This window comes from Notolepis coatsorum (assembly GCF_963971535.1).
Source record: "Notolepis coatsorum genome assembly, chromosome: 6".
Classification (NCBI taxonomy): Eukaryota; Metazoa; Chordata; class Actinopteri; order Aulopiformes; family Paralepididae; genus Notolepis; species Notolepis coatsorum.
In genome coordinates, this window is record NC_140170.1 from 136,669,309 (window position 1) to 136,696,711 (window position 27,403).

Consider the following 27,403-nt stretch of genomic DNA (forward strand, 5'->3'; position numbering starts at 1 on the left):
CTAAGGGAGCGACGCACCACTACCTACAGAGCACTGAGCGGCGCCTCGCCAAGAACCCCCCACAAGCAACGATCTATCGCGCCGAGATCGAGAAGCTGGTAACGGCCGGCCACATAAAGAAAATCGATGACCACGAGGCAGAAGGGACGACAGAGTCCTGGTACGTGCCCCACCACAAGGTCACCCACAACGGAAAAAACCGCATTGTGTTCAATTGCAGTCATCAGATTAGACAGCAGAATCTGAATAGCCTACTCCTGCCCGGTCCTACACTTGGACCCTCCCTCCTCTGCGTCCTGATACGCTTTCGTCAGGACAAAGTGGCCATCAGCGGCGACATCAAGGGGATGTTCTTACAAGTTCAACTGATGGAGGAAGACAAGCCTTTACTGAGGTTTCTGTGGAGGGAGAGGCTCGACGACGAACAACCCTCGATATACCAATGGGAGGTACTCCCCTTCGGCACCACCTGCAGCCCGTGCTGCGCCACGTTCGCGTTACAGAAGCACGTGGCCAAAGACCCCGGAGCTGACGATGATGTCCCACACAGTGTTGAACGAAGATTCGACGTGGACAACTGTCTACAGAGCGTATCCACGCAAGAAGAGGCAGAGAGCATCCTGATGAAGCTACGGGCTTCGTTAGCCACAGGTGGATTCGACCTCCGACAGTGGGCCAGTAGCGACCCTCAAGTCCTCCGGCACCTCCCTCCAGAGACTAAGGCCGCTAGCAGCGAGACCTGGATGGCGCACACCCCAGGCGAAGCACAAGAGATGGCGCTGGGTCTCGTCTGGCGCTTTAAGACGGACTCGCTTCACTACCGACACACACCTCTGAGGACGGACCAGGAGACGTCCACGACTAGACTGACCACTCGGCGGAGTGTGTACCGAACACTCGCCAGCCAGTACGACCCTATGGGGTGCATTCTCCCCTACACCACCCGGGCGAAGATGCTGGTGAGAGAACTGTGGGCCAAGGAGCAGGGCTGGGATGACCCCATACCCGAGCACCTAGCCACCACATGGAGAGAGTGGGAGGATGAACTTGTCTTACTCCGCGAGGTTGCCATCCCGCGGAGCTACTTCCCTCCTAACGTGTGCTTGGAGACTTGTCAGATCGACCTGCATGTCTTCAGCGACGCCTCGGAAGTGGCGTACGGATCAGTGGCCTACCTGAGGGCTCGAGAAGAGGGAGGAGAAGTCCACGTAGCCTTTGTCCTGGCCCGCTCGAGGATTGCTCCCCGCAAGCAGCAGTCGATTCCGCGACTGGAGCTCTGTGCAGCCCTGGTAGGCGCACAACTTGCCAAAATGGTGCAAAATGAACTCACCATACCGGTGCGTGAGATCATCCTATGGTCAGACTCCATGACCGTGATCACCTGGATCCAGTCGGCCTCCTGTCGGTACAAAGTGTTCGTAGGAGTCCGAGTATCGGAAATCCAAGACCTGGTAGGAGCGGAATGTTGGAGATATGTTGACACCAAGCAGAACCCAGCGGATGTCATCACACGGGGGATGTCCCTAGCCGACCTCACCCGTCCTAACTCATACAGTGATGGCCCAGAATTCCTCAGGCTCCCGGAGGCTCCACACTGCGGGATGCGAACCAAGACGAGTCAGAAATAAAAAAGTCCATGTTCTGCGGGCTGAGTCAAGCCACGGCTCCAACGGGCCCAGACCTAGACAACTGTCAAACTCTGGAGAGTGCCCAAAAAAGGACATTCTTATGGCACCACCCGGAGCTCCCCCCCACCACAGACCTCAGTGCATCTGCCTACAAGGAAGCGGAACTTCTTGTGCTGCAGAGGGCGCAGAGAGACTCTTTCCCAGAGGAAATTGAGTGTTTGATAAGGGCAAAGCCAGTCCCCTCAGACAGTCGACTCCTCACCTTAGCCCCAGAAATCGACGCCCAGGGCCTCATCAGGGTGGGTGGTCGGTTGAGACGGGCCCCGGACTTGGCCGAGGATGTTAAGCATCCCATCGTCCTAAGCAGCCGACACAGAGTAACCGACCTGATCATTCAGAAATACGACGAGGTGGTGTGCCACGCGGGGACCGAGCAAGTCTTTGCGGAGATCCGATGGCGCTTCTGGATACTCCAAGGGAGAGAAGCTGTACGCCGATTCCAACGAACTTGCCCGACCTGTCGCAAGTGGAGGGCACAGCCTATTATCCCCAAGATGGCAGACCTGCCTCCCTGCCGCCTCCGAGTCGGCGAGCGGGCCTTCCATTCCACGGGCGTGGACTGCTTCGGCCCATTCAATGTCAAGAGAGGAAGAGGAACAGAGAAGAGGTGGGGCATCGTGTATAAATGCATGACCACCAGAGCTGTTCACATTGAGCTCCTCCAGTCGATGAGTACAGACTCGTTCCTCATGTCATTCCGGAGGTTCCAAGCGAGGAGAGGGACCCCCTCAGTGCTATTGTCAGACCAAGGGACAAATTTCCGAGGAGGAGACACGGAACTGAGAGCGAGCTTCCTGAACATGGGTGAAGAACTCAAGACCCGCCTTGCTCCGGCGCAGGTCACCTTCCAGTTCAATCCACCGAATGCTCCCCATTTCGGGGGAACGTGGGAGAGAGAGGTCCGATCAATAAAGGCCGCTATGTACACTGTACTTGGAGCCCAGACAGTGGGCGATGAAGTCCTGGCTACGGTCCTCACCGAGATTGAGGGAGTTCTGAACTCCAAGCCCCTCGGTTACGTTTCAAGCGACATAGCTGACGTCGATCCCATCACCCCAAACTACCTCTTGATGGGGCGGCTGGACCCAGCCCTTCCTCAGACTGTGTACAGACAGGACGAGATGAGCGGACGGAGAATGTGGAGACACAGCCAAGTACTGGCCGACCAGTTTTGGGCCCGCTTCCTCCTACACTACTTACCCTCCCTTCAAGCCCGCCAGAAATGGGTGAAAGACAGGGACAACCTGACCGTGGGGACCGTCGTGATGATCATAGACCAGTCACTACCCCGAGCTACGTGGCCAGCCGGCCGTGTGAGCCGAGTAATCAATGGTTCGGATGGGAAGGTCAGAGCGGCAGAGGTCATCGTCCAAGGGCGGACTTATACCAGACCAGTAGCTAAGTTGATAGAGCTTCCTGCGTTCCCTGACTCTCCTGACGACGACGATAACCCATCGACTTTATAGATTACTTCCAACTCCCCATAGCCCATTATGGAGAAATTGACTTGACCCTTGATATTAATCTGTGCCCCAAATTTTATTTGCTAATTAGGTTCCGACTAATTAGGGGGCGGCTGTTCTGAAGGTCCAGATTAACACATAAAGTCTGCGTTTATTATTTTGTATACCTTATATATTGTTTATATATATAAGATATATATTCTCCCGTCGTCTATTACCTAACAGTATTTATCATTCGCCTCTTGGCATATGTTCCATTCTTAACGCTGTAGGCGCGCGCGCATGCACCTGTAGACAGCGTGAGCGCATGCGCAGGGTTTTTAGGACATGCCCGGGCAGAGAGTGTGAGAGAGAAGAAACGTTTGGTGCAGCAGTAAACAGACGGCAAGCAACGTATCTTGATAGAGAGCTGTACAGCTAATTAGATACCACCATAATATTGTCGAGCCACTATTGGCAAAGTAGAGTGACCTGTTCGAGCGAAGTGAAGTAACGTTGAGAGACTTCTAGCTGAACCCAGCGGCGTTCTGGATTCAACTACCTATTACGGACTACATGCGGGTTAGCCTTAGCATACAAGGGCTAACTAGCTAGCGACCATGCCAACGGGCGTTTGGAATATTAGCTATTAATCCTGCCATCGGGCGCTTGGAATACAGGAACCAGGTCCGTACGAGAACCTCCTCACCAGCGACGACAGGATTATCCCATGTTTGTCTGCAGCTCTCTGGAGTAGGAGCTCCAGAGAATATCGTCTCCATCCGCCATCTTGCTTTCCCCGTGCTGTTCACTCCTTCTCACTCCATTCGGAGCATCAACGGTCGAGTACTAGTAGTTCAGGACTATCATTACCTTTGACATTGTTGCATTGACATTCTATTAGTAATAGGAGATCTGCGCTTTATAATATGTATGTTTGCCGTTACTCAAGTTTCAAGTTTCAAGTTTCTTTAATAGTTGTCATACAGAAGTACAGAATACTTTCATACAAAATGCTTCTTACTGTTACGCTCCAGAGACTGTGCTAGACAAGATAGTATCAAATAACATAGTATAGCATGTAATTTAGAAGAAGAAAATGAGGTCACAGTGTTCGGTATAGACATATGTACAATGTTCTGAGTTACCATATAATATACAATACTATGCAGTGTACTAATGTACAGTACTATCTAGTGCAAAGCAGAAATGGGATGAGGTACAATTTAGGTACAATTTACAGTAAGGTGTACGAGTTGTAGTGCAATCCTTCATCAATAAATATAAAGTGTGGGCAGTGGGTGCTACAGTGTGTTTGTTTAAAGTGGGTGTGTGCTATAAAGTGTGTGGAGTGGGTGCTACAGTGTGTTTGTTTAAGTGAGTGTGTGCGTGTGGATGTGTGTGCTATGTGCGTTTGGTGGTTGTTGTTGTGTAGTGTTCATTCATTGTTCGTTTAGCAGCCTGATGGCCTGGGGATAGAAGCTTCTTCTGAGTCTTTCTGTGCTCGCCTTGAGACTCCGGTATCGCTTGCCTGACCGCAGCAGTTCAAAGAGGCAGTTGTTCGGGTGACTGGAGTCTTACTATTAAAGTGATTATTGAACTTGGTATCACTGTCCCCTCTCAGTTAATGGAGTGTCCGCCATTTTGTGTACCTTTAATGTCTGGCCAATTAATATCTTTGGTAGTGGTTTAATCTAGCATTTAAATACAGTCAGGGTTGTGTAGCCCCTTAGCTACAGTGCTCATTGTAAATCCTTTGCTCTCACTTGAAGTCACAGATACCCTCTGCATTGATGGCAGCTACTTTGCATTGCGTCCCTCATAGTAAGTATTTGGTTTCGTGTACAACAAATGGAGACAAGAAAATAGCATTAGGTGGAAGCAACCCATCCCTAATTGCCAATTCTTTACAAATCATGTTGAATACTTTTTTTTCATTTCAAACCTTTATTTTAACTCGTAGGAAGCATTTACAGAAACAATCAAGAAACAACATATAAACTAAAGAAAATCACATAACACAATACAAATTTAAATGAACAACAAAATCGTTAACAGTCACAAGTTGTAGATTTATCAACATGCTTCTCTCTTTCTCTCTTTCTAACACACACATGCACAAACACACTATTTCACCCTCCCTCCCTGCCTTTCTTACTATCACACACACACAAATTATTCCACATCAGGGTCAAACAGGTTCCAAAATTCCATTCTAACAACATTGAGATATATAAGGAGGTAGCTTACCAATAAGAACTTTAAAGATAAATAAATACCAATGATTCCTGCGCTTGTCAGAAAGTGAAGGCCAACCTACCTTATCATACAGGACACATAATATCTGTCCCCAGTGATAAATCTGTCGGCAGAGTGATATACAGACCTACCGATAAAATGGCAATCCTTTCCATCCTTTCACGCAAACTGCTCTGTAACCGGGCAGTAAAGTGTGCTTGTGTTTGTGTGACTATTTCCCCCCTGCAACCACTCATCTTAGCCGCATGGTGTAAATAAGAATGTCATTCAATTTACATGGTAAGGGTTAAAAAATAAAAGGTGAAAATGAATGTCTATTAGCAAATGTAGCTATAGGTATAGCTAGAGGTTCTGTGTTCAAACTGAACCCAATCTCAGTATGACTATTGCGCTGTTCAAATCGCTTAAGTACATCCAGTTTACAAGACATGCGATGTATCTGTATGCACCACACTATAAGTGCAATCGCTTCATATTGATCCTTCACACACACACACACACACACACACTACTGCATCCACATCACATCCTCTGCCTCAAGACCAGCTGTGGTATGACCGGCTCACGGTCGTAATTTACCCTGCCCTTTTAACCCCATCTCCTGCACCTGACAGAGCAATAAGGCGAAATCAGATGAAGAGGCCTCTGCACTTATAGAGAGACAACGACAGGCAACCAGCAAGAGCGTTTTTTGAGCCGTCCTTCACTGATACGCCCTTCAGTGGAGCGCGAGATAAGCTAAACCTCTTTCTGGGGTTCCCTTTCATGTAAAGATACAGCAATTCAATCATCTAATGAACATCAGATAAAATCCACAATCAACCTTCAGGCTTTGGTTTACAATCCTCTTGGTGCAGATATTTTTTGTGTTGTTGTGATGTAGTCCTTTCTCAGCACAAGTCATGTGCCACTCCTCATAATAGCTGCTTGTCAGGGTCCTGTCTGTCTGTACAAGCTGACTGAAGTCAACCGAAATCGGCTCCACGGTGCACACAAAATTTCAGTTTGCTTCAGTCGAATTGTACAGTAGGGGTGGGACAATATAGTAACTATAGGACGATATCTGCAATAATCTATATATTGCAAGAAATGTCATCTACAATACATCACAATATTATAATACAACATGTAACTGAAGAAGAAAAATTACCCATAAAAAGGTAAAAAGCTGGAATGGTGTATTTATTCACACAATTGACATGAAAGTGTATCAGATTATTTAGTGTGCATCACAAATTGTACACGAAACAATACAACAAACTGCTGCCTCTTTAACACACACTGAGTGCAACTTGATAATTATTACAATTAATTATGTCCCCAATGGAAAACTTTCTTACCATCTGCAATAAAAATATATATACATCATCTTTTTTATCTGTTTTTATTTATAAAACATTTTTAATGGCATTATGGATATAATATCGGAAAGCAAAATCTTGCGATATATTGCTTTATGGATTTTTTTCCCACCCCTATTGTACAGAAAGGAGCTCGAGCCCATTGGCTTTGCGGCTGGAGTGAGGAACAGCATGGATTGTGCCTATAGGACTCTACTCTACTCATCAACATCATCATCTTTGAAATTGGGCTCGTGTTCCAAAAATCAGAACTATGCCTTTAAATTCACCTGAGTCACTAGCATTGTGAAAGTGTCAGTCGTATAGAGTAATTTTGAAATATCTTCTTTAGGTCACACTAGAGGTCATGCTTTTTTATCCCACTGTGCTTTCCAGTTGCAGTAACATTCTAATTGCACAATACTTTTTTAGACTTCGGTTTTTCCCTGGTCCAGATCTCTGGAACAGAATATTTTCAAATGGGGGGTCCTATTAGGTGTCTATTTGGAGGTCCTTGACAGTTAACACGGAAAGGTTTGAGAATCACTGACTCAATAGCCTTGCTGCCTTACACTCCATTACAACGCACAAATGTGTGCGTGTGTGTGCGTGTGTGTCGCGCGCGAATGTACTGTATGCGTGTACAGTACGTGTGGTGTGTGCATGGATGTCCTCAAGCCTCTGTGTGAAGACTGAGATGTATAACTGCTTCCCCCAGATCTAGAAACATGTATCATTCCTCCAAGGTTGACCTGTAACACTGAATGTGCTTAGATACGTGTTGCGAACGGTTGTTCATGCTCCGCATAATAATTGCAGAGACGACCTTGTTTAGTGTGTGTTATGGGGGGAGAGAGAGAGGAGAGATGATGAGAGAGAGAGAGAGAGAGAGAGAGAGAGAGAGAGAGAGAGCGAGCGAGATGAGGAGAGAGAGAGAGAGCGAGCATGTGCATACGAGTGTGACACACCTCCGGGTCTACTGGTCACTGAACGATATCAATCAGGTTGTGTCTTCTTCTTTTCCGCGGTAGGAACGCAGACCTTGCGACAGTCGTGAAGAAGAGTAGAAGACTCGCCGCTGCATAATAGACTGTGAATCACAGACCGGACCGGACTGTGCAAACGGGCTGCTATTCGTTGTTGCGGGAGGGGAGGATGATGTCCGGTGACGGATCCTCTCGAAGGCTCGTGTTTATGGACGAAACCCTTTGCTCTGCGTCCTAAAGAAGAACCGAGAGGTAATGGCACCTGCGGTCTTAGCTGGGCTACTTGTGTTAGAATATTCAAGATAATATGGTGCTATAACGGGATGGGACGAATCCTGCAAACTAAGCTATTCAAAAACAGAATACGGTAGTTGTTTTTATTACAACAGGGAAAAAACCATGAAATAATTCACGTGGGCCCATTTTGGTCAATCTTTAATTTTTTACTATGTAGGCCTAACCGAACTTTTTGACCTAGCTTGGCTGGTGCAGTGCACCTGTATTGCTTAACCCTTTCAAGTGTACGGTTTTGGAATGTTTTTTTTCTCTCAGAATTATATATACAATTCTAAAATTTCAGTGGCCAGTAGCCATTGTCATCATTATTAGAATGTTCCGTTCTCAAAATTCTAATCCCACATGCTGAGCTTGTACACCTGAAAGGGTTAATACAAAATGTGTGCTTTGTCAAAGAATTCCTGCCTGCATGATAAACTATTTCACAATAAGTTTATTGACATATAATCTTCTGTTTTGACTATCAATTCACTCATTCATTGTGGAATATGTCCCTGTAGTCGTGAAGACCATGAGGACAACATTATAACCGCCTCTACAACATTGTTCCCCTGCTTCAGTAGGATGGGAGGGCAGCTCTGTATTTCTCACTACACCATGGGAGTAGCTTATAGAAGGTTGTTCCTAAATATTCTACCTCTGGTCCTACTGTTGCCCACAATTGGCGTCAATGGGCAGTTCATGGCGAGCCCCCTCAACTGCCACAAGACATGCGTCTGCGCCAGCAACATCATCAGCTGCTCCAAGGTGAACCTGACCAACGTACCCCTGGCTCTCCCACGTTACACGGCAGTGCTGGACCTCAGCTTCAACTCCATTACGCGGCTGCATGCCGACTGGACCACTGTCAAACTCAGCAGACTGCACAGCCTCCTGCTCAGCAACAATGGTCTCACTTTCCTCTCCTCTGAGGCCTTTGTCTATGTGACGAGGGTGCGCCACTTGGACCTATCCTCAAATGGCCTCAGAATTTTGGAGGAATTTATATTTGAGCCTTTAGAGCATCTGGAAGTGTTGCTGCTTTACAACAACCACATCTCACAGATAGACCGCACTGCCTTCTCTGGCCTCCTTAAACTGCAGAGGCTCTACCTAAGCCATAATCAGATTTCCCGCTTCCCCATGGAGCTGGTCAAGGAGAGGAGCCGTCTGGAAACCCTCGCCCTCCTGGATGTCTCCTCCAACCGGATAAAAAATATGCCCCTCCAGGAGCTCCAGGGTTTGCCCGCCTGGATCAAGAACAGCCTCTTCTTCCACAGTAACCCTCTGCCCTGTAGCTGTGAGCTGTATGGCACGCTGGCACGCTGGCACCTCCAGCAGCTCACCTCTGCTACCGACTTCAGAAATGACCACACCTGTCTATTGCCAGGGTCACAGAAGGAAAAGGCCATCATACTGGATCTGACCAGGATCCATCTGAACTGCAGCGAGGTTAACATCATGGACAAGGAGGCCTTTCTGAACCAGCACCTGGTGCTGGACTGCGACACCAGGCAGAGACACATGCAGAAGAGATGGGTGCTGCCCGGTAACATCCAGGTGCCCTCCGCCAATCACAGCGCTGTGATTCGTCATGACTACAGCCTCCAGATCGGGCCCCTCAAGGCAGAGGACTCGGGGGTCTACACCTGCTATGCCACGGGCGAGATCCTCAACGAGACCCTGTATGTGACTGTGATCGTGTACAACTTCACTATGGGTGGTGGGCTGGAGGGCATGAAGACGGCCTACACCACCCTTGCGGGATGCGTGGCCAGTGTGATCATGATCTTCGTTTACCTCTACCTCACGCCCTGCCACTGCCTCTGCTGTCCTGGGCGGGGTGTGAACAAGGGCAGCCCTGGGGACAGCCTTCACTCCTCCACCGTCAGCGTCTCTCACATACCGGAGGAGGCAGGGCGAGAAGGGGCAGCAGGGGGGGGTGCCAGGGCTCTGTTCAACAGGCATGTGGCCTTCCTGGAACCCAAGGACCAGATGGAGCAGAATGGAAGGCTGAAACCGATAGGGGAGGAGGAGGAGGAGGAGTGGCAGGGAGACGGACGGAGGAGGAGGAAGTCCGACGCAGAGTCTGTCAGCTCCGTGTGCTCCGATACGCCGATGGTGGTGTGACAGTGAGCCTGCAGATCAAGATGGTAGTGTGACAGTGAGCCTGCAGATCAAGATGATAGTGTGACAGTGAGGCCACTGCTTCATAGAACTTTATATTATGCATTTGATGAGGGAAGTTACGGCCATTCAATGGACATGTGAATGTTTATTTGAATAGTGACAATTAGCTTTATTTTATTCAACACAAGAACTGGTTACCAAATGAGGAGGATGTGGTTGGCATGACATGGTTGTTTTGCTTCTATTCATTGATATTTTAAGTAACTTAATGATAAATTTACATAATTCTAAAGGTCATATGGTGTGATTGTTGTGAGAAATATTCAAAAGTTATCGTCTTTCTAGTAAAAGAGAAAACACTGGACTAAGTCATTAAGAAAGAAAGTCTTATGAATATATACTTGCCACAATTTTTGTCACCTTGTGTCAACCCACCAAATATGTAGAATACTTTTTAAATGATGGTACACTGCAAAAATTCATATGCATGGTATTTTTTAATACACATACAGTATATGAAATTAGGGATACATACATCTTCAGTTTTTGATCTGATAATATTTTATCATGTTGTGTTTTTGTTCTTCATTGAAAGAATGTGTTCTAAGTAGTATAAAACATGTTTAAAATCTGGCCTCTAATATGTACTTGGAAATGGCTGTTACAAATTGAAGGGGCAGGCTATTATATAGTCTGGGAAACAAATCTCATTGAATGATTACTGACTTATTTACAGAATAATAATAAAATACATCACTTTATTCTCCATATATCGTATGGTGTGACACAATGATAGATATGGTATTTGTCCAAACATAAGAGGGGACCTTTTTTAACAAACATACTGCATTGAGACTGTTGCATACTCTACTGGCAAGTCCATTGCATTAAATCGAGTTTGCTTGAGTGACACAAACTACACCATCATGTAAAATGTAAAAGCTAAATTTTTGTTAAAGGTCCCCTCCACTCAAAAACATGTTTTTTCTATAGTTAACTCCATGACTTTGACTCTACAGATTGTTATTTGTGCAGAACTTCATCAGAGTGCCCTTTTCACATTCTTCCACTAAAGGGGAGGGGGGGGGCTTCTCTGTACTACCTTCAAATCTGAGTCGGTGGTGTGACACCTATCATGGTCGCTATCGCTCAGGGGGAAGACATGAGGGGAGACATGAGGGGGGAAGACGTGAGGGGAGACGTGTGGGAAGAAGTGAGGGGGGAAGACGTGAGGGAAGATGTGACGGGAGACATGAGGGGGGAAGACGTGAGGAGGGAAGACATGAGGAGGGAAGACATGAGGGAAGACGTGAGACGTGAGGGGAGAAGGGGGGTGGGGAGTTCATAGAGCCTTGCATTTTCAAGACATTTTCAGTAGTTTATTGAACATTTTTGGTGGAAAAGCCACACCAAACTAATTGTTATTCAATATACAACATGTTTAAAGTGGTAAAAACATGCAGAGGGGATCTTTAAGAAACCTGAGAGCAGAATAATGTAAAATAGTTAAAGGCCCAATCAGGGATTACAGTGTGGTCTTGTTTACACATTAGTGATTTATTAGACTGAATCTGGAAATGTATGTCTGAGCCTTTAATAAAAGGGACTGACAACATGTGACACAGGTTTCGCATGACATTTTAGAAAATAAGAATAGCCATCTTTTTTAAACGTCAACTACCATAATTATCACTAGCTAATGTAGCAAGTACGTCTTCAAATTGTTAGTTTTTCTACAGTGTTTTTAGTGGACACATCTTTTAATCCTAATCAACATGATTATGTGAACAAATAGAATCTTGTAATTTCCACTCAGTTATGTAAGCAGTATGTAATACATTTGTTGAGTATGATGACATTATTTGGCTATTTTTAAGACAATAAAACCAAAAGAATTCACCATAAATGAAATATAATATAAAAAAAAATGTTTAAGGAGGGGGGAATTTCCTGTCACCAAGGGGGTAAACACTGCAGGGGTTGATTCAACCACATTAAACAAGGCAGATGTAGCAGATGAAAGCACCCTTAAAGGAGAAAATGTTACCTGGATCTGAGCTGTTACAGCACTACTATGAACTGAAACTCGTTTGGATGTAAAACATTCTACGAATCGGCAAATTCAATCTCTAAGGATCTGTCTGACATCACAGGTTAAAGCCCTAGTTCTCCCTATTTTCTAGTTTTGCAAGTTGTTTTTTAACCATTTTAGATCATAGGAATAACATATGCATTCTGTTTGAGGTGGGAAATTGACTTCAAATCCCAGTAGCAATAGTTGTATTTTTGTTTCCTAATTTTTTTTTATATAAATGCAGAAGCATCCAGTATAAACTATACTGGAGTTGTATTGGATGTGACTTGTTCAAATATACATCTTGCTGCTTTGAAGCCTGGTTCACCAGACTAAGAATAGAACATGTCACTTAGGCCTAACAAAAATAATAGTTGGTTTCAGGTTGCCGACCGACCCTGCCGATTTAGGTGCGACCCAATATATTTTATGAGTTTTAAAAAAAAATTATTATAATAAAAAAAAACAAAAAAAAACAGATTTTTTTTTTTTTTTTTTTTTTTTTTTTTTAAGAATAAAGTTTCATAGAAATCTTAGTCAAACATTTAGTATTATGGATATTAAACATGCTGGCAGAGTACATGCATCCATGTTGTTGTGAACATTTTAATTAAATAAAGAAATTCCCTATCCATAGTCGCCATGGGAAAGAATAAAATAAAAAAATAAAATAAAATAAATTCCCTACCTACCCATGGCCAAACTGACAACCAACCTGAAACCAACTATTAATTTTGTTAGGCCTTAGCAGCTATTCGGGTCTGTATTATATATATAACGTTCTATGAACACATAGAATATTTGGAGGCAGCCAAGCCAACAGCGGCTCAGGATAGAAAACGAGAGATCTTTAGGCATTAATTGCTTAGATTTGTTGCTTAGGACATTAGTAAACACTCAGAGACTGATTGTTATCATAGTACAGTCTCAAGGCTGAAATGCCTACTGTATGGTGAACATGTGTATTTCTCTTGGACGTTTCTGTTAAGCAACAGCTCCTCTACTTGAGTGTTTTCTTTCAACCCGAAACTACTTGTCAATGTAATTAAAGAACTTGTAATGGAGGTTCTCGCTGCCGTTGAAGAGAAACATTGCTGGGAGATGACATCACCTTCTCTCCTGTAATGACCTGAGTGCTCAGACACAGGTTAGGCTGTCACGCAGACAAATAGACCAATACCACTTTGGTAACCAAGGAAGATTAATTTTGTCCTCTTGTTTCATGGTATTGAATTATCAAGATAAACCAGTTGAATCAAACCGGACAGTTGATAGTATATAGTTGAATTTAGATATTGAAATAATGCTATTGGAGACATCCCGGACATTTGCCTGATGTCTGTAGAGTGTGTTTATGATGATCAATAACTGTCTCTGTCAACTGTAACTAAACTCTGTCTCTATTTAAGCTCCCTTTTTCCTCCCTGAAGGTCAAACCTCCTACCAAATAATGAATTAGTTTAAACTGATGATTGTTGATAGCTTTTCCCCCCAATAGGCTTGCGCACTTGTAGTTGCCGTTAGTGTTGTTGAGAAGGTCTGTCTGTGTTGTTTAGTCACAAACGTATATTTCCATGATGTTCAGTTCTGTGATTATATATATATATATACTGTACTAACTGTCCTCTTGTCGTCTGCATGTGTAGCAGTATTGTAACCGTGTTCCCATGTCATGAACTATAAAAAGGAAACAAAAAAAAACATTATAAAGTGTGAGTGATGTCACTGCTGGGAGGGGGGAGGGGCTTGTATCTATACTGTAATTTTAGTAATTATCCATGTTTTTACTTAATTAAAAGTTCAAGGTTGTGAGCCACTTTCATGACCCCAAGGACCATGAAACCCATTGGAACCTAATGTAGAACTTATCAATCTGAAAATGTGATTGTTTTTCTTAATTCCTGAAAAACATAGTAATTTGGAGATACAATGTGCTCACAGGTTTTTATGATATGGTAAAAGCTGTCTAGAGGTGTCTAAAACATTTAAAGTCAGGGACCCAAATTAGATTTTCTTTTTCTTGTTGTGGGACCCAGATATGTGATATGAAACATATCACAAACATATTACTGCTGTTGTCATGTGGGGACCCACCAGAAGAAGGCCCGCCAACCTATTTTGGGTCCCAAACCATAGTTTAGGAAACCAGGCATTCGAGAGTGATTGCCCACGGTCAGGCTCATGTTCGTACACAGCTCTGAGATCAGGTTTCAGGCGGGCCACGTGGCATGCGACTCCATAGGCTTCTGTTTCTATATTATCCTAATGACACAACGCCAGCTCCTTTAGGGTGAAATGCTAGAGCGCACAGCTCACTGAACTGGAACCGATTAACTCAGTTTTGTTTATTTCACCCTTGCCTGCTTTCTTTATGTAGCGTTTGATGTGATTGTCTTCTCAGCCTTGTTTGGGTAGCTTGCGGTTGGCACTATGTCAGCATGTATCAGGAAACACCAACCATCACATCCTTTTCTCAACCTGTTATTGTCCTGGACATGACAGCCATAACATGTCATGTTGGCAACACAATACATATCAGTGTCACTGCAGTTTGGTACATACTGTATACACTATTGTACACTGTAATTATCAGCCACCCATTCTACTGATATTGTGTGTGTTTTGCAGATGCTATTGATCGGAGTGTGGTCTGCTATTGACCTTTTGGTGTGGTCTTCATAAATGTCACTCACTAGTAGGGATGGGTACCTTTCACATTTGAACCGATACCGGTACCGGTACCTGTGAATCGATACCGGTACCCAACGGTACCTTTTTTCGGTACTTTAGTCTCAAGAAATTTAATTTACCTACCTCAGTCGTAAAAGAAAAAAATCCAAACTTCAAATAACTTCAATTTCGACAGTTTTCGGCTTGTCATTGCTCCGACTGCTTTGTTGTTGAATCAAGTCAAATCCTAGGTAAGCATATATTGTGCGTGTGAACGTTGACATGAAAAGAAAAAAGTAAAAAAAAAAATTAATTAATTTTTTTTTTTTTTTTTTTTTTTGGTTTCTCACTTGATTCGATACTCGGTAGTACCGACGTGTTTCGGTTCGGTACCTCAAAAGTACCGAATTCGGTACCCATCCCTACTCACTAGGACTCCTAGGTTCTGCAGGTCGGTCCCTTTTTAATCAACAACGCTAGTATCAGTTAGTCCAGAATGACTGTCCAAACTGACAAGAGTCAACTTAAAAGAAAAAACTAAAAGGAATTTTTTTAATTACAGTAATTGGAGTAACTGTAATTAGTTACTTTTCCACCTCTGCAGAAATCTGTCTGTCCTTCTGACGTAGGATGGAGCATGTAACCTCACCTTCTGCCCACAGCAGAGTGTTCCTTTGGATGAATGATTTAATAAGCCCATGAGGAGGTCCCTGATTCAGTAACTCAGCCTGCTGTGTCGTGTTACCAGATTTAAAGATGCACCAACTAACATTTACATTATTTGAAGTGAGGAAACTGTAGACTCATACCACACACACAATTTCATGGAATATAAGCATGTAATTGAGAGTCGACACACAGTCCTTATTCAACATGGTCTGGCAATGTGGACGTTGTAGACTCAACCACTAAATTACGTGTTTATTTCAGTAAAATGTGTGGAGTAAGTGTTTTAGTGTTTATTCCACTACAATGTGTGTCCTTTTCAAATAATCAAAACCTTAGTGTGGAAAAAAAGAGAAAAACAATGGCAACTTTGCCTTTAAATCAAGATACATGAACTGGAAACAACTAGTATGGAAGAACATTTCAGCTACTCTTAGAGGCCGATGGATGTTCTTAAATACTTTATCGGTAGCAACCAACACATTTCTGCAATATGCCTTATTCAGCGTTATGAAAAATAGAGCTTACAGTACACCATTGTAAAATGGACACTGTTATCTGTTGTTACTAGGGTTACCCACAACACATGCAATATCATATAGGTATGTCATATTATTTTCCTTTCATTTATTTTTATTTTGTGCACACATGCAAAATAAGAGTAAATGAGTTTGAATATGGCCACCAGTGATTGTCATCAGGGCATTGAATCCGTGTTGTGTTAATTACAGCTCAATGAAATTATGTAGATGAAAAAATAGCAATACCATGTCTTATAGGGACTGCTACCTTATAGCTGTAATTAATACAACACAAGGATTCAATGTCCCTGATGACATCACTGGTAGCCATATTTTACACAAGGCAGTTGCATTTCCCTCCTAGTTACACATACTGTACATGTACACAGTCCCCCACACATGCAGTTCTTCAGAGGTGAGAATGCATTAGCAGTTTTTGGGGTTCCATGTACAGTAGTACAGTACAAAAGCAACATTTTTAAAGATTCAATAGTCTAAAAATCTAAAACGTCCAAGAGAGACAAGTGAACTCAGTTTGATTCAACCAAGTGTCAAATGCAAACCAGCAGACGTTGCATTGGATTCAGATTTGGGAAATCTTAAAATAAAAAAAAATATATTGTATTGATTGTGTTTTGATCTAAGAATGTCCATATTTGTTCATATTATGCAAGACAGATAAATGAGCAACATTCCCAGCTTGAATGGAATGGCCTCAAAAGAGGGAACTGACACATCGTCATCATGTATGTTCTGTCAGTGTCACAGCTTATAATTAGAACCCATTGGACGGGTCTAAAGGAACTCAGAGAACACAGAACATTCCCAACACAGATGGCATTAATGGAGCCAGTGCCATGTTGACAAGCAGTGATTGGCAGGTGAATGTAGACTGAATTCTGAGGAGGATGACTCATCCCTACCCCCCCCCCCCCTTCCACTCAGAGAATCCTGCCATCTAGTGGCCTTCAAACTAAAAACTGAAAGTTGGACCGAATATTGGATACTAGTATACAATACTCGGAAAACATAAATATATATTAGAAATCCTTTTATTTTCATTGAATTTCTTTTTAAAGTAACTTTTTATTGGAATTGCATGTTGTTTGCTTTCTACATACAGCATGCATGCATGTTGCAAAATCAAATGGAAACAACAAAACCAAGCAGAAGAAGGACGGATAACAGTACACAGACAAACAATTTGAGGGGGACTCCATAAATAGCCTGTATTGCAATTTGTCATACTTCTGTTTAATACAGTAAATGTTTATTAGGTTATTTAAGCCAAAAAATAATACTATTAACATTAATTACTCTTTCCTAGCATAACTTGTTGTCATGTAAAAATGTGCAACAGACTCTTGATGTAAAGAGAACTAGACAGGTCTTCGAGTACCCCAGGTTCTTTCAGCTTGGTGAGACAGTGTCACTCTGGATAAGATGCTGAGGTAAAAGACTAAATTATAGATGTGGACTAAAATATATGACTAAAATAGAATTGTGGGCCTTTTACACAGTGTTTCCTACATCAATGACAGAACTGCTTCATGAAGACCTGAGCCAGGATCCAGCTTCCCGGCTTCAAGCTCTTTTCTGCAGCTCGACCCAACAGAGAAGAGGAAGGACAATGAGACAGGGAGCAGGGGATAGGTACAGTATCATGTTCTGGTAGCCTAAATCCCTTCATTAACATGGCGTCAGTTACTGTCAACATTGAGGTATCCAAAGTAGCCTGCACTGCACATTTCACGTTCAATTCATGTTTCCATCAATGATACATCTTCCATTAATACTAAAAGTCTGTGGTCTGTGGGACCCGTTTTAAATGTTTACTAAAAGATAAATTATACTATGAATTGTTTTTTTTTTAACCCAAGACTCATTGGCATTGGGTCTCATTTTATGTGACATATAAAATAAACACATTTTCATTGAGTGAAATGTCATTTCACACTGTGCACCCCCCCCCCCTCTACACATTTAGATTACGTGTGACAAACCTTGATGACATCTAAACTGAGGCAGCTGTAGCCATTTATGTTGAAGATAATATCAGGCACGAGTTCCACGTTACTACAACAGACAAAGCCATGGTGTTGTTTCTGATCCAGTCTGTAGTAATAATAATAATAATCTATAATAATAATAACAATAATCTGTAATAATAATAATCTGCCATAATAATAATCTAATAATAACAATAATCTATAATAATAATATGTAATAATCACATTTTAATGTAACACTGAAACAACATCACCAAACCTCTGTGTAGGCTCAGTCTGTTGTTGATATATTTGCTAGGCTCCATGAGAAGGGTACATGAGTGCCTGGCTGAGCCAGAGCAATGTGTTTCCATTGGTGGTAATGCTTAGGCAGGCATGTGCACACATAGAGCCCAAGGGGTGCTCGAGCACCTGCCCTTTTGAGCCTCATAAAAAAGTGCCATTTAAATTAAAGAAAAAAGATTTTACCGCTGTGCATATAGACTGCTCTTCCAACTGAAAAATGTCAGGATAGAATCAAAATATTAGGTAAAGATAGAGAGATGCTCCGTATTCCATTGCAGTTTGCACGGCCTCCTCAGCGTGCCTCTCCGTGGACCTATATATTTTATGCATAGCGTGGGTGGTGATGATGATGATAGAAACCGCTGTGGCGCATACAGTTGAATGCTGGTATTACACTCACTGTCTGAGGGACACGAAGAAGTCAAGTCCGATGGGATTTGGGAATCTCAAATACAAATCGGGATTGGAATAAAAAATGCATTTATATTAAACAATACAGAATATACAGCACTTCTTGGGGTCTGTAGGGTAAGCACTTATTCCCCCCCCCCTGAACATTTGTATGGGCCTTTTAAGTCAGTGATAAAAGTGTCTTTCAAGGATAAGTGAGCTCCTGCACTGATTATTATCATTCAATATTAAATATTTGATCACCAAACCCCCCCCAAAAAGCAAAAAGCCCCCTCGCCCAAAAAGGGCCCCCAAAAATCGGGCTTGCGCGCTTTGAGCGCTCGGTTCTAACACACACACAGTATAGTGCCCATTTCAGCCTTTGAGCACCTGCCCCTCTAAAGTCCTGTGCACGTCCCTGTGCTTAGGGGTGTAAAGGTACCGTACATGTATCCGTACCGAACCGTTTTAGTGTGTACCGTACCGTACCGAACGGCTGTGTAGTGTACTGTGTAGTGTACCGAACGAACACAACGGTAAACCCTCTTACCTTGCAAGGGCCCTCTTGAGGACGATTTGCCCACCGGCACTAGTGGCTCGGATGTGCATATTTTGTAATACAATATATATATATCGAATTAAAGCCTCATTTGTTGCCTGTCGATAGCTCTTTCAGGTGGCAAAATCTGTTCAGCGGTTCTCGAGTTACATGCCGATATTTGAGGCTTGCGCAAAGTACACGGTATTGCGCAAATACTACTCCCGACTCTTGGGGCTCTAGTTCCGTCAATCATTTGGCAATCTCAAAAATGATAGCCAATGAGTGTGGCTTTCCAATGATACCCGACCTGGGGATGTACGAATCAGGGATCTAGGTGAAAAGTCACGAGCTAAAACAGGGAGAGAAAAACCGCAGAATTAATTGAAGTCTATGAGAAAACAGAGCTTTTCTTTTGTACACAGTTTACCTAAATCACTCCTAATCACTGATTTCTGAACGGATCTTTATGAAACTACATAAGACTTCAGGCTATGGATTAAGCCATACGAATTTCTGGGGAAATACTACTTCTGGACTACTAACTACTACAGAAAAACTTGAGTAACACGTTTTTCTACAACTCAAGTTGAGACCTATGTTACTCTATTTCATTACCACTAAAAGTATAAAGTATAGTATTTTGGTTTGCAAAATAAGTATGCAGTCCTCAAAAACGAAAGCTAAAATGGCCAATTTTGGGGGCGCCTGCTAACGACCGCCCACCGGGGGCTGTTTTTTTCACAATCTAATATAATTATTATTATTTGTCTATTTATTTTACAAGTCGATTATTAATTTCAATATAGAATATTCGTTGACAGCCCTACAAGTACAATTAGTTACTGCACACTACATCACCCCTGAGTGGAACATGGAAAGCCTAACTTTCCCCCACTGTACCGAAAACCCGTACCGAACCTTGACTTCAAAACCGAGGTACGTACCGTACCGTGGTTTTTGTGTACTGTTACACCCTAATACTGCAATTAACAGGAGTACATGGAAAGAATGGAGATTGTCTGTTAAACACTCTAAAATAATTACCCCTGCTGAACTAAAGGAGGACTTCAGTTTGAAAGGTTCCAGCTAAATGCATTTCAAATTTGGAGGCACGTGAGTTGTAGCCTGTTTGTTGACATTGTCAGTATGTAAGGAAAAATAGGTTATAATAAACTGAATGAATGTGACCCTTTTAGCCAATCACCTGCCAACACCTGTATATAAATTAGATCTACCTGACCTCCATTTTCCCTCCATGCTTGAATGAAAACATTAGCATGGTTGTTTAGCAAATGTTAAGCATATTAGTTGACATGGCCATCATAAATTGGTGAAATTGAGATCAAACTCCTGTCCTGGATATCTGTGTGTGTTCTATCTCTTTATGTTCGCGTGTTAGACTTTGGACATACACGTCCTCATCACCCTCCACCTACCTATCTACTGTGATGATCGCCCAAGAGGCCTAGCTCTGGATAAAGGGACCCAGTTTGACTCCAGTGTTGCATGAGGGCTCTGTTCCTCCCAGAATTGTCATACTGTCCTCCACACAGTACTGAGGACATGGTTGCTTTTTTCTTTTTACTTTGAGAGTAGAAAATAAGCATTGTTTCACATACAAACTTTCCATTAGGCGCAACGCTTTTATCCGAAGTGCCTTGCAGTACCACTATGGGATTGCATAAATGTTTAGCCCACAGAGGTCTCTTATATGGGGCTGGCAGAAGAGAGGAGAGGGCCTCCAGATATGGGGGAGATCCAGTGGGGATTAAATGCTACTTGGTGAACTCTGTCTCTCATCACATGCCTCTGCTCACATGAGTGAATATGTTTTTAGCATCACCCTGGCAGATCTTTAGTGCGACGCTTTACCCATTGACCCATTCAGGACCTCTTTACCATCAGACATGGAAAAGCCCCACTTGCTCAGGTGATCTATTATTTATGATGGAAATTGGATGAGGATATAGCATTTTCAATTGCCTTGTCATTCACTCCCCCCCCCCCCCCCCCCCCCCCCCCCCCCCAAAAAAGGATTAACAATCATCATGTTTACTGTATAAAAGTAATGTGTCAATTTAATGTGAGAGAATGACACATCTAATACTTCTAATAATAGTTTGATCAGTGTGTGTGTGTGTGTCTGTGTGTGTGTGTGTCTGAGAGAGAGAGAGAGAGAGAGAGAGCAGCACAGGAAAGAAAGAGGCAAGAAGGGGGAAGGTCCAATTCAATGTTCTACATAAGAATTAGGTCACATAGAGAGAACTATTGCACCCCTTATTATGTTGTATAGATGTGGTGAATATGTTCAAACTGTATGTTTTGGGATGTTTTGAGGCATGCAGCTGGATCATAGGCCTATCTATATCCAGGAGTCAGATCTTGACATATTACTACTTTTTGTAGTACACTTTGAGTTCATATACATGTGAAAATCGATGTCACGTTTTATTAAGATTCACCAATAAGCACTGTTTGTTACATCACACTACCCAGGAGATGATGAACCACTATCACTATACTTACAGCAGGCACCACTGGTACAGTTAAGAGAAGGACACACTGGTCAGAGGACCCGGTGTCAAAGAGAAAAGTACAGAGGGGGGGGGGGGGTTCTGATGCCAATCAATCCATAATATGTTACCTTTTATGGAGATGCAGAACCCAGATTAAAAATGGAGATGGTCAAATGAATAAGACCAGACCAGGGTTATTATAGTTTTATGATTTCCAAAAAGTAATGTTTTAATTTGATTTCATTCATTTTCAGACAGCACTTGGTCATTTTTATTTAGGTTAGTATATAAGTGTCTTGTGAAGTTTTACAACAGCCATTCCTGTAAGGAGTGTGTTGGTGGCACCTGTTTTTGACATTGCAACCCATTTCAACAACTACTTTGTTTCCAAGGTAAACACAATTAGAAATCAAATGTTGCCAACAATGAGTGGTAAGCTGTCAGACTCTGTAATTAAAAAACATATTATGTATGACAAGAAATGCCGATTTAAATTCAGGAGCACAAGTCCAAATGATATTGAAAAGCTCCTCCTAGCACTTAAACCATATAAACCTTGTGGTGTTGATAATCTGAATGGAAAACTGCTACAAATGTCTGCTAAATTTGTGGCTAAGCCACTATCCCATATATTTAATTTATGTTTTGAAGAGAGGGTCTTTCCTCAGCCTTGGAAAATAGCAAAAGTATACTCCACTACCAAAGAACTGTAAAGAGCCATTTACAGGTTCAAACAGTAGGCCCATTAGTATTTTACCAGTAATAGGTAAGTTATTGGAACGAATTGTTTTCAAGCAGATTCAAGTATTTCAACGAAAACAACATTAATTCTGATTTCCAGCATGCATAAGTAGGATACTCTACACTCTACAGGAACTGCTTAACATCTCTTACAGATAGCTAGCTACAACTGATCGATAGGAAGTTAGTTGTGGGTACAGTGCTCTTGGATTTCAGTGCAGCTTTCGACATCATAGATCATGATGACCTATTATTATTGAAATGATACACATATGGGTTTGAAGACACTGCCATGGACTGGATGAGAAGCTACTTGTCTAATAGACAACAATGTGTTATATTAAATGGTTCCATGTCAAATATTCCCCAAGGAAGTTGTCTTGGACCCCTCCTTCACTCTATATTTGTAAACGATATGCCTTATGTAAAGTGCAGGTATGGCGATTTATGCTGATGATACAACTATATATGCATCCACTGAGAGCACAGAACAAGTTAATAAGATACTTCAGAGTGAATTATTTATGATTTCGAATTGGATAACTGAAAACAGACTCAAATGAAATGATCCTGGGATATTTTCACTCATAGACTGAGTCTCTCATTACAAGACGCTGGTATTGAACAAGTGAAGGAGGCCAAATTGTTGGGTGTAACTATTGACAAGGCACTATTTATTTTGTATCCACTTTTTCTCCTTCTTTTTCTGTTTTTCTCCCATCCCAATTTAGTCATGCCAATTCACCCCTCCCCTGTCTTGATCGTTGCTCGCATGTGCCCCCCACTGGTCGGTCGTAGGGAGGGTTGAAGAATCTATCGCATGTCCCCTCCGATACATGCGGAGTCAGCCAGCCACTTCTTTTCACCTGCCAGCACGGACTCTCATTGGCGAGGTGTAACGTGTGGGAGGCTCACACTACCCTCGACATCTCCTGTCCTTGCTGTGCAGGCGCCCTGACCGACCTGTAGGAGTCACTGTTTACAACGACCAGATTACCACCCATCGACTCCCCTCCCGCTGACTCTGCCAATTGAGTCAGTATGACGGCCGGCCCAAGCCGGAGGCAACGCTGACAGCCGGATTCGATACCGGTGTCTCACACGTTGGTAACGAGGGCTTAGACCGCTGCGCCACCTAGCCGCCATTGACGAGGCACTATTATGGTCTACTCAGATTAACACTTTAACTGCCGGGAAACGCTTTACAGCGTCATTCCCGGCCATGCTCAAGTTGCCGAAGGACGCTGTACAGCGTCTTTAATATCAATATTTTAAAAATCTGTGATCGGATTCATATTTCCCCTCCGCTGGCCTGAGATCCACCAGGAGGACCCACTGAGCTCTCTGGCGGTTCAGGAGCGCCATCTGGTGGCCGATCGGCGCAATCGCCAAACAGGAAGTGCTGTGGAGGTTGTGCTGGTCGGCCATATTACTTCCGGGCACTCGGTTTGGCTGCCGGCACTCTGGCTCGTCACATTATATAGCGATCCATTGCCAATAACTCGATAAACAACATGATTTGGACGTATATAGTATTATACAAGCTGGAAATGGTTCATCAGGATAAACATCCCATAATCGAAAACGGTCTACACCACGCTGATCGTCCAACGGCGCGAGGAAGATCCGGTAAGATTCAACGTTATTTTTGAACGTGTTCCATATAAACTGTTATGATGAACATATGACCCACACTAGATGAATGATATAACGCTGCCCACGGAATTATAAACGATCCCCCGCCCATCCGGTCATCATCAGATCATACGTAGATCATTCTAGAAGTACGTCCAATTGAAATGTTTTATATCGCCCCGATTGCCATCAAACTGTATTTCATCATCAATATAATGCATTTGGGGCTATAGATCACGTTCTGGAGAAAGCTGCAGAAAGAGATGAAAACATACTTATACATTAGACCATACTTTACTATGAATATGTGAATGAAAAAGTTTAACGTTGCTACACAATGAACAATACATATAGGACTTTGAATGGGCCATAATAATGGCAATGTAGCAATAGAATTTAAAAAGTTATAGCCATGCAAAGAAGGGGTACTTCTCCATAGACAAATAGAGCCGGCAACCTATGGTATATAATGAATTTAACCCATGGCACCCATTTAATAACATGGTTACCAGGATGAGTAGAAACATCTCCATAATTAGAAGAAATGCTTGCCTCCTAACGAATACAACAATTAAAATGGTAGTACAATCTTTAGTCTTGTCCCATCTTGACTACTGCCCAGCAATTTGGTCTAGCTCTAGCACATCAAACCAAGAGCTTAGTAAACTCCAGCTCACTCAAAATAGAGCTGCCCGGCTCACTCTTCACTGCTCTATAAGGAATAGTGTTCAAGTTTCAAGTTTCAAGTTTCTTTAATAGTTGTCATACAGAAGTACAGAATACTTTTGTACAAAATGCTTCTTACTGTTGCGCTCCAGAGACTGTGCATGACAAGATAAGTATGAAATAAAAACATAGTAAAAATTAGAAGAAAAAAAAGAGGTCACAGTGTTCAGTTTAGACATATGTACAATGTTCGTAGACGTAGTTACCATACAATATACAATACTGTGCAGTGTACTAATATACAATACTATATAGTGCAAGGCATAAATGGACGAGGTGCAGTTTAGGTACAATTCACAGTAGGTGTACGAGTTGTAGTGCAAATCCTTTATCAATAAATATAAAGTGTAAGTGTGTTTGTGTGATCTAAAGTGTGGAGAGTGGGTGCTGCAGTGTGTTGTTTGTTTGAGTGAGTGTGTGTGTGTGTGCGTGTGGGTGTGTGTGCTGTGTGCATTTGATGGTTGTTGCATAGTGATTATTGTTCGTTTAGCGATTATTGTTCGTTTAGCAGCCTGATGGCCTGGGGATAGAAGCTCCTTCTGAGTCTTTCTGTGCTCGCCATAAGACTCCGGTATCGCTTGCCTGACGGCAGCAGTTCAAAGAGGCAGTTGTTCGGGTGGCTCGAGTCCTTAATAATTCTCTTAGCCTTCCCCTTGCACCGCTTGTTGTAAATGTTCTGGAGGGTGGGAAGCCCCCCTCTAATTGTGCGTTCGGCTGAACGTGTCACTCTTTGTAGTCTGCTACGGTCTTGTGCAGTGCTATTCCCAAACCAGGAGGTGATGTTGCCGGTCAGGATGCTCTCTATTGTACATGAGTAGAAGTTCCTAAGGATCTTCTGACTGACTTGGAACTTCCTTAGGCGCCTGAGGAAGTAGAGGCGTTGTCGTGCCTTCTTCACAACACTGTCAATGTGTGTGGTCCATGTCAAGTCCTCGGATATGTGGGCTCCGAGGTACTTGAAACTGTTCACTCTCTCAACTGGTGGAGGGAATGCATGCTAGACTGTCGTGGATGAGGGTGGACGAGAGACTAGGTTATAGCCAACATGCAATATATCCCATTGATTGGTACAATGGGACAGACATTTGTTTTATATAGCTATAACCTGCATTCTTTCCAATATATCATTAATCAATAAAACAGATATTGGAATACACTATGTAGCCTACGTGTCTAATGAATGAACAGTAGGCTTATATTATTCTAATTACTTGTTTAATTAGGATTTAGTAGATACTATATATATGCTCTGCCCTATACGTACAGTAAGTACAGTACACATATTAAGGCCGCCAGAGTCGGGCAGCAGACTGGTGGACTGTAGGCAGCACAGTATCTGTGATGATTTCCTAATAAAACAAGTCATTCTAATAATATAAGCCTACTGCGTTCATTCATTACGCACGTAGACTACAGTACTGCGAGCGCGCGCGTGTGTGCGTGCACGCGCACGCTGCGGCAGGTGGCCACGAGCTGTAGTAGCCTGTATATATGATGACAATACATTAATCTAATCTCATTTTGATCTGTCGCAAAGTGCTTCCACCACAATTTTTACACGGCTGCATCGCATCAGTTGCATTTAATGAGCTGGACAGGTGTGTCTAAACTCTCGACTTTTTGCAATTTCATTTGCACACGGCACAGAGCCTGGCTTATAAGGAGCTCTCGGAGGCGTGTCTTGTATGCAAATTACCTAGACGGGAACGCGCATTCATAGTGACATTCCTCATCACCGGCATCCCAACTGGGATTGTTTGGGCCACTTAAGACAGCTTCCCCCACGCATTGGGGAATCAGAGTGATCTTGTCGTCGGTCCCAAGATAGAATAGAAAACTTTATTGCCATTTCAACACATGGTTGATTGGGATTTGTCTTGGTGCCAACACATACAGTACATACAGTATAAAAACATACAATATAAAAACACAAGAATACATGCAATACAATCCCCACAATAAAAGTTTTACACAAACAATAAAAAAAATGCTACAGTATCTAAAATAAATAGCTCAGTGTTCCTAGTTTAAAGTGCATATTGCCTTAAAGTGCTTGTCGGCTGGTGCTAGCCCTTGTGGTACAAAGTGCCTGTGCATTTGGACTTGAGTTCAGGTCACGGACAGCCTCGGGATATGTACTGTTTTTAAAACGGGATGTCCTGCACCTGACTTTGGAGTCTTCTGCCAGAGGGAAGGGGGTTAAAAAGGTAGAAAGCAGGGTGAGAGGGGTCACTGATCACCTTCTCCCCTTTCCGCCTGATTTGTGTAGCATAAATGGAGGCCACAGAAGGGAGATCACAGCCGATGATTTTTGACGCTGTGCGTACAGTTCTTTCTAGATGTCCCCTATCATGGACGGTGGTGTTTCCGTAACACACAGTCATTGAGAAGGTAAGGACACTCTCCACAGTGGCTCTGTAAAAGCTGAGCATCGCCTCCCTGGACACACCAAACTTTTTAAGCTGGCGCAGGGAGTGGAGCCTCTGGTGGGCTTTGCTAATTATGAGG

General features: G+C 43.1%; 1 protein-coding gene across 1 annotated transcript; it reads left to right on the forward strand.

Annotated features, from left to right (window-relative positions):
* Positions 1-8,609: 8,609 nt before the first annotated feature.
* LOC311229672 (amphoterin-induced protein 1-like) lies at positions 8,610-10,121 on the forward strand (the record flags this gene model as incomplete). Its single annotated transcript, XM_084315747.1, has 1 exon — positions 8,610-10,121. The coding sequence occupies one exon, from the start codon at positions 8,610-8,612 to the stop codon at positions 10,119-10,121; it is 1,512 nt and encodes a 503-aa protein (XP_084171873.1).
* Between the last annotated feature and the right edge of the window lie 17,282 nt (positions 10,122-27,403).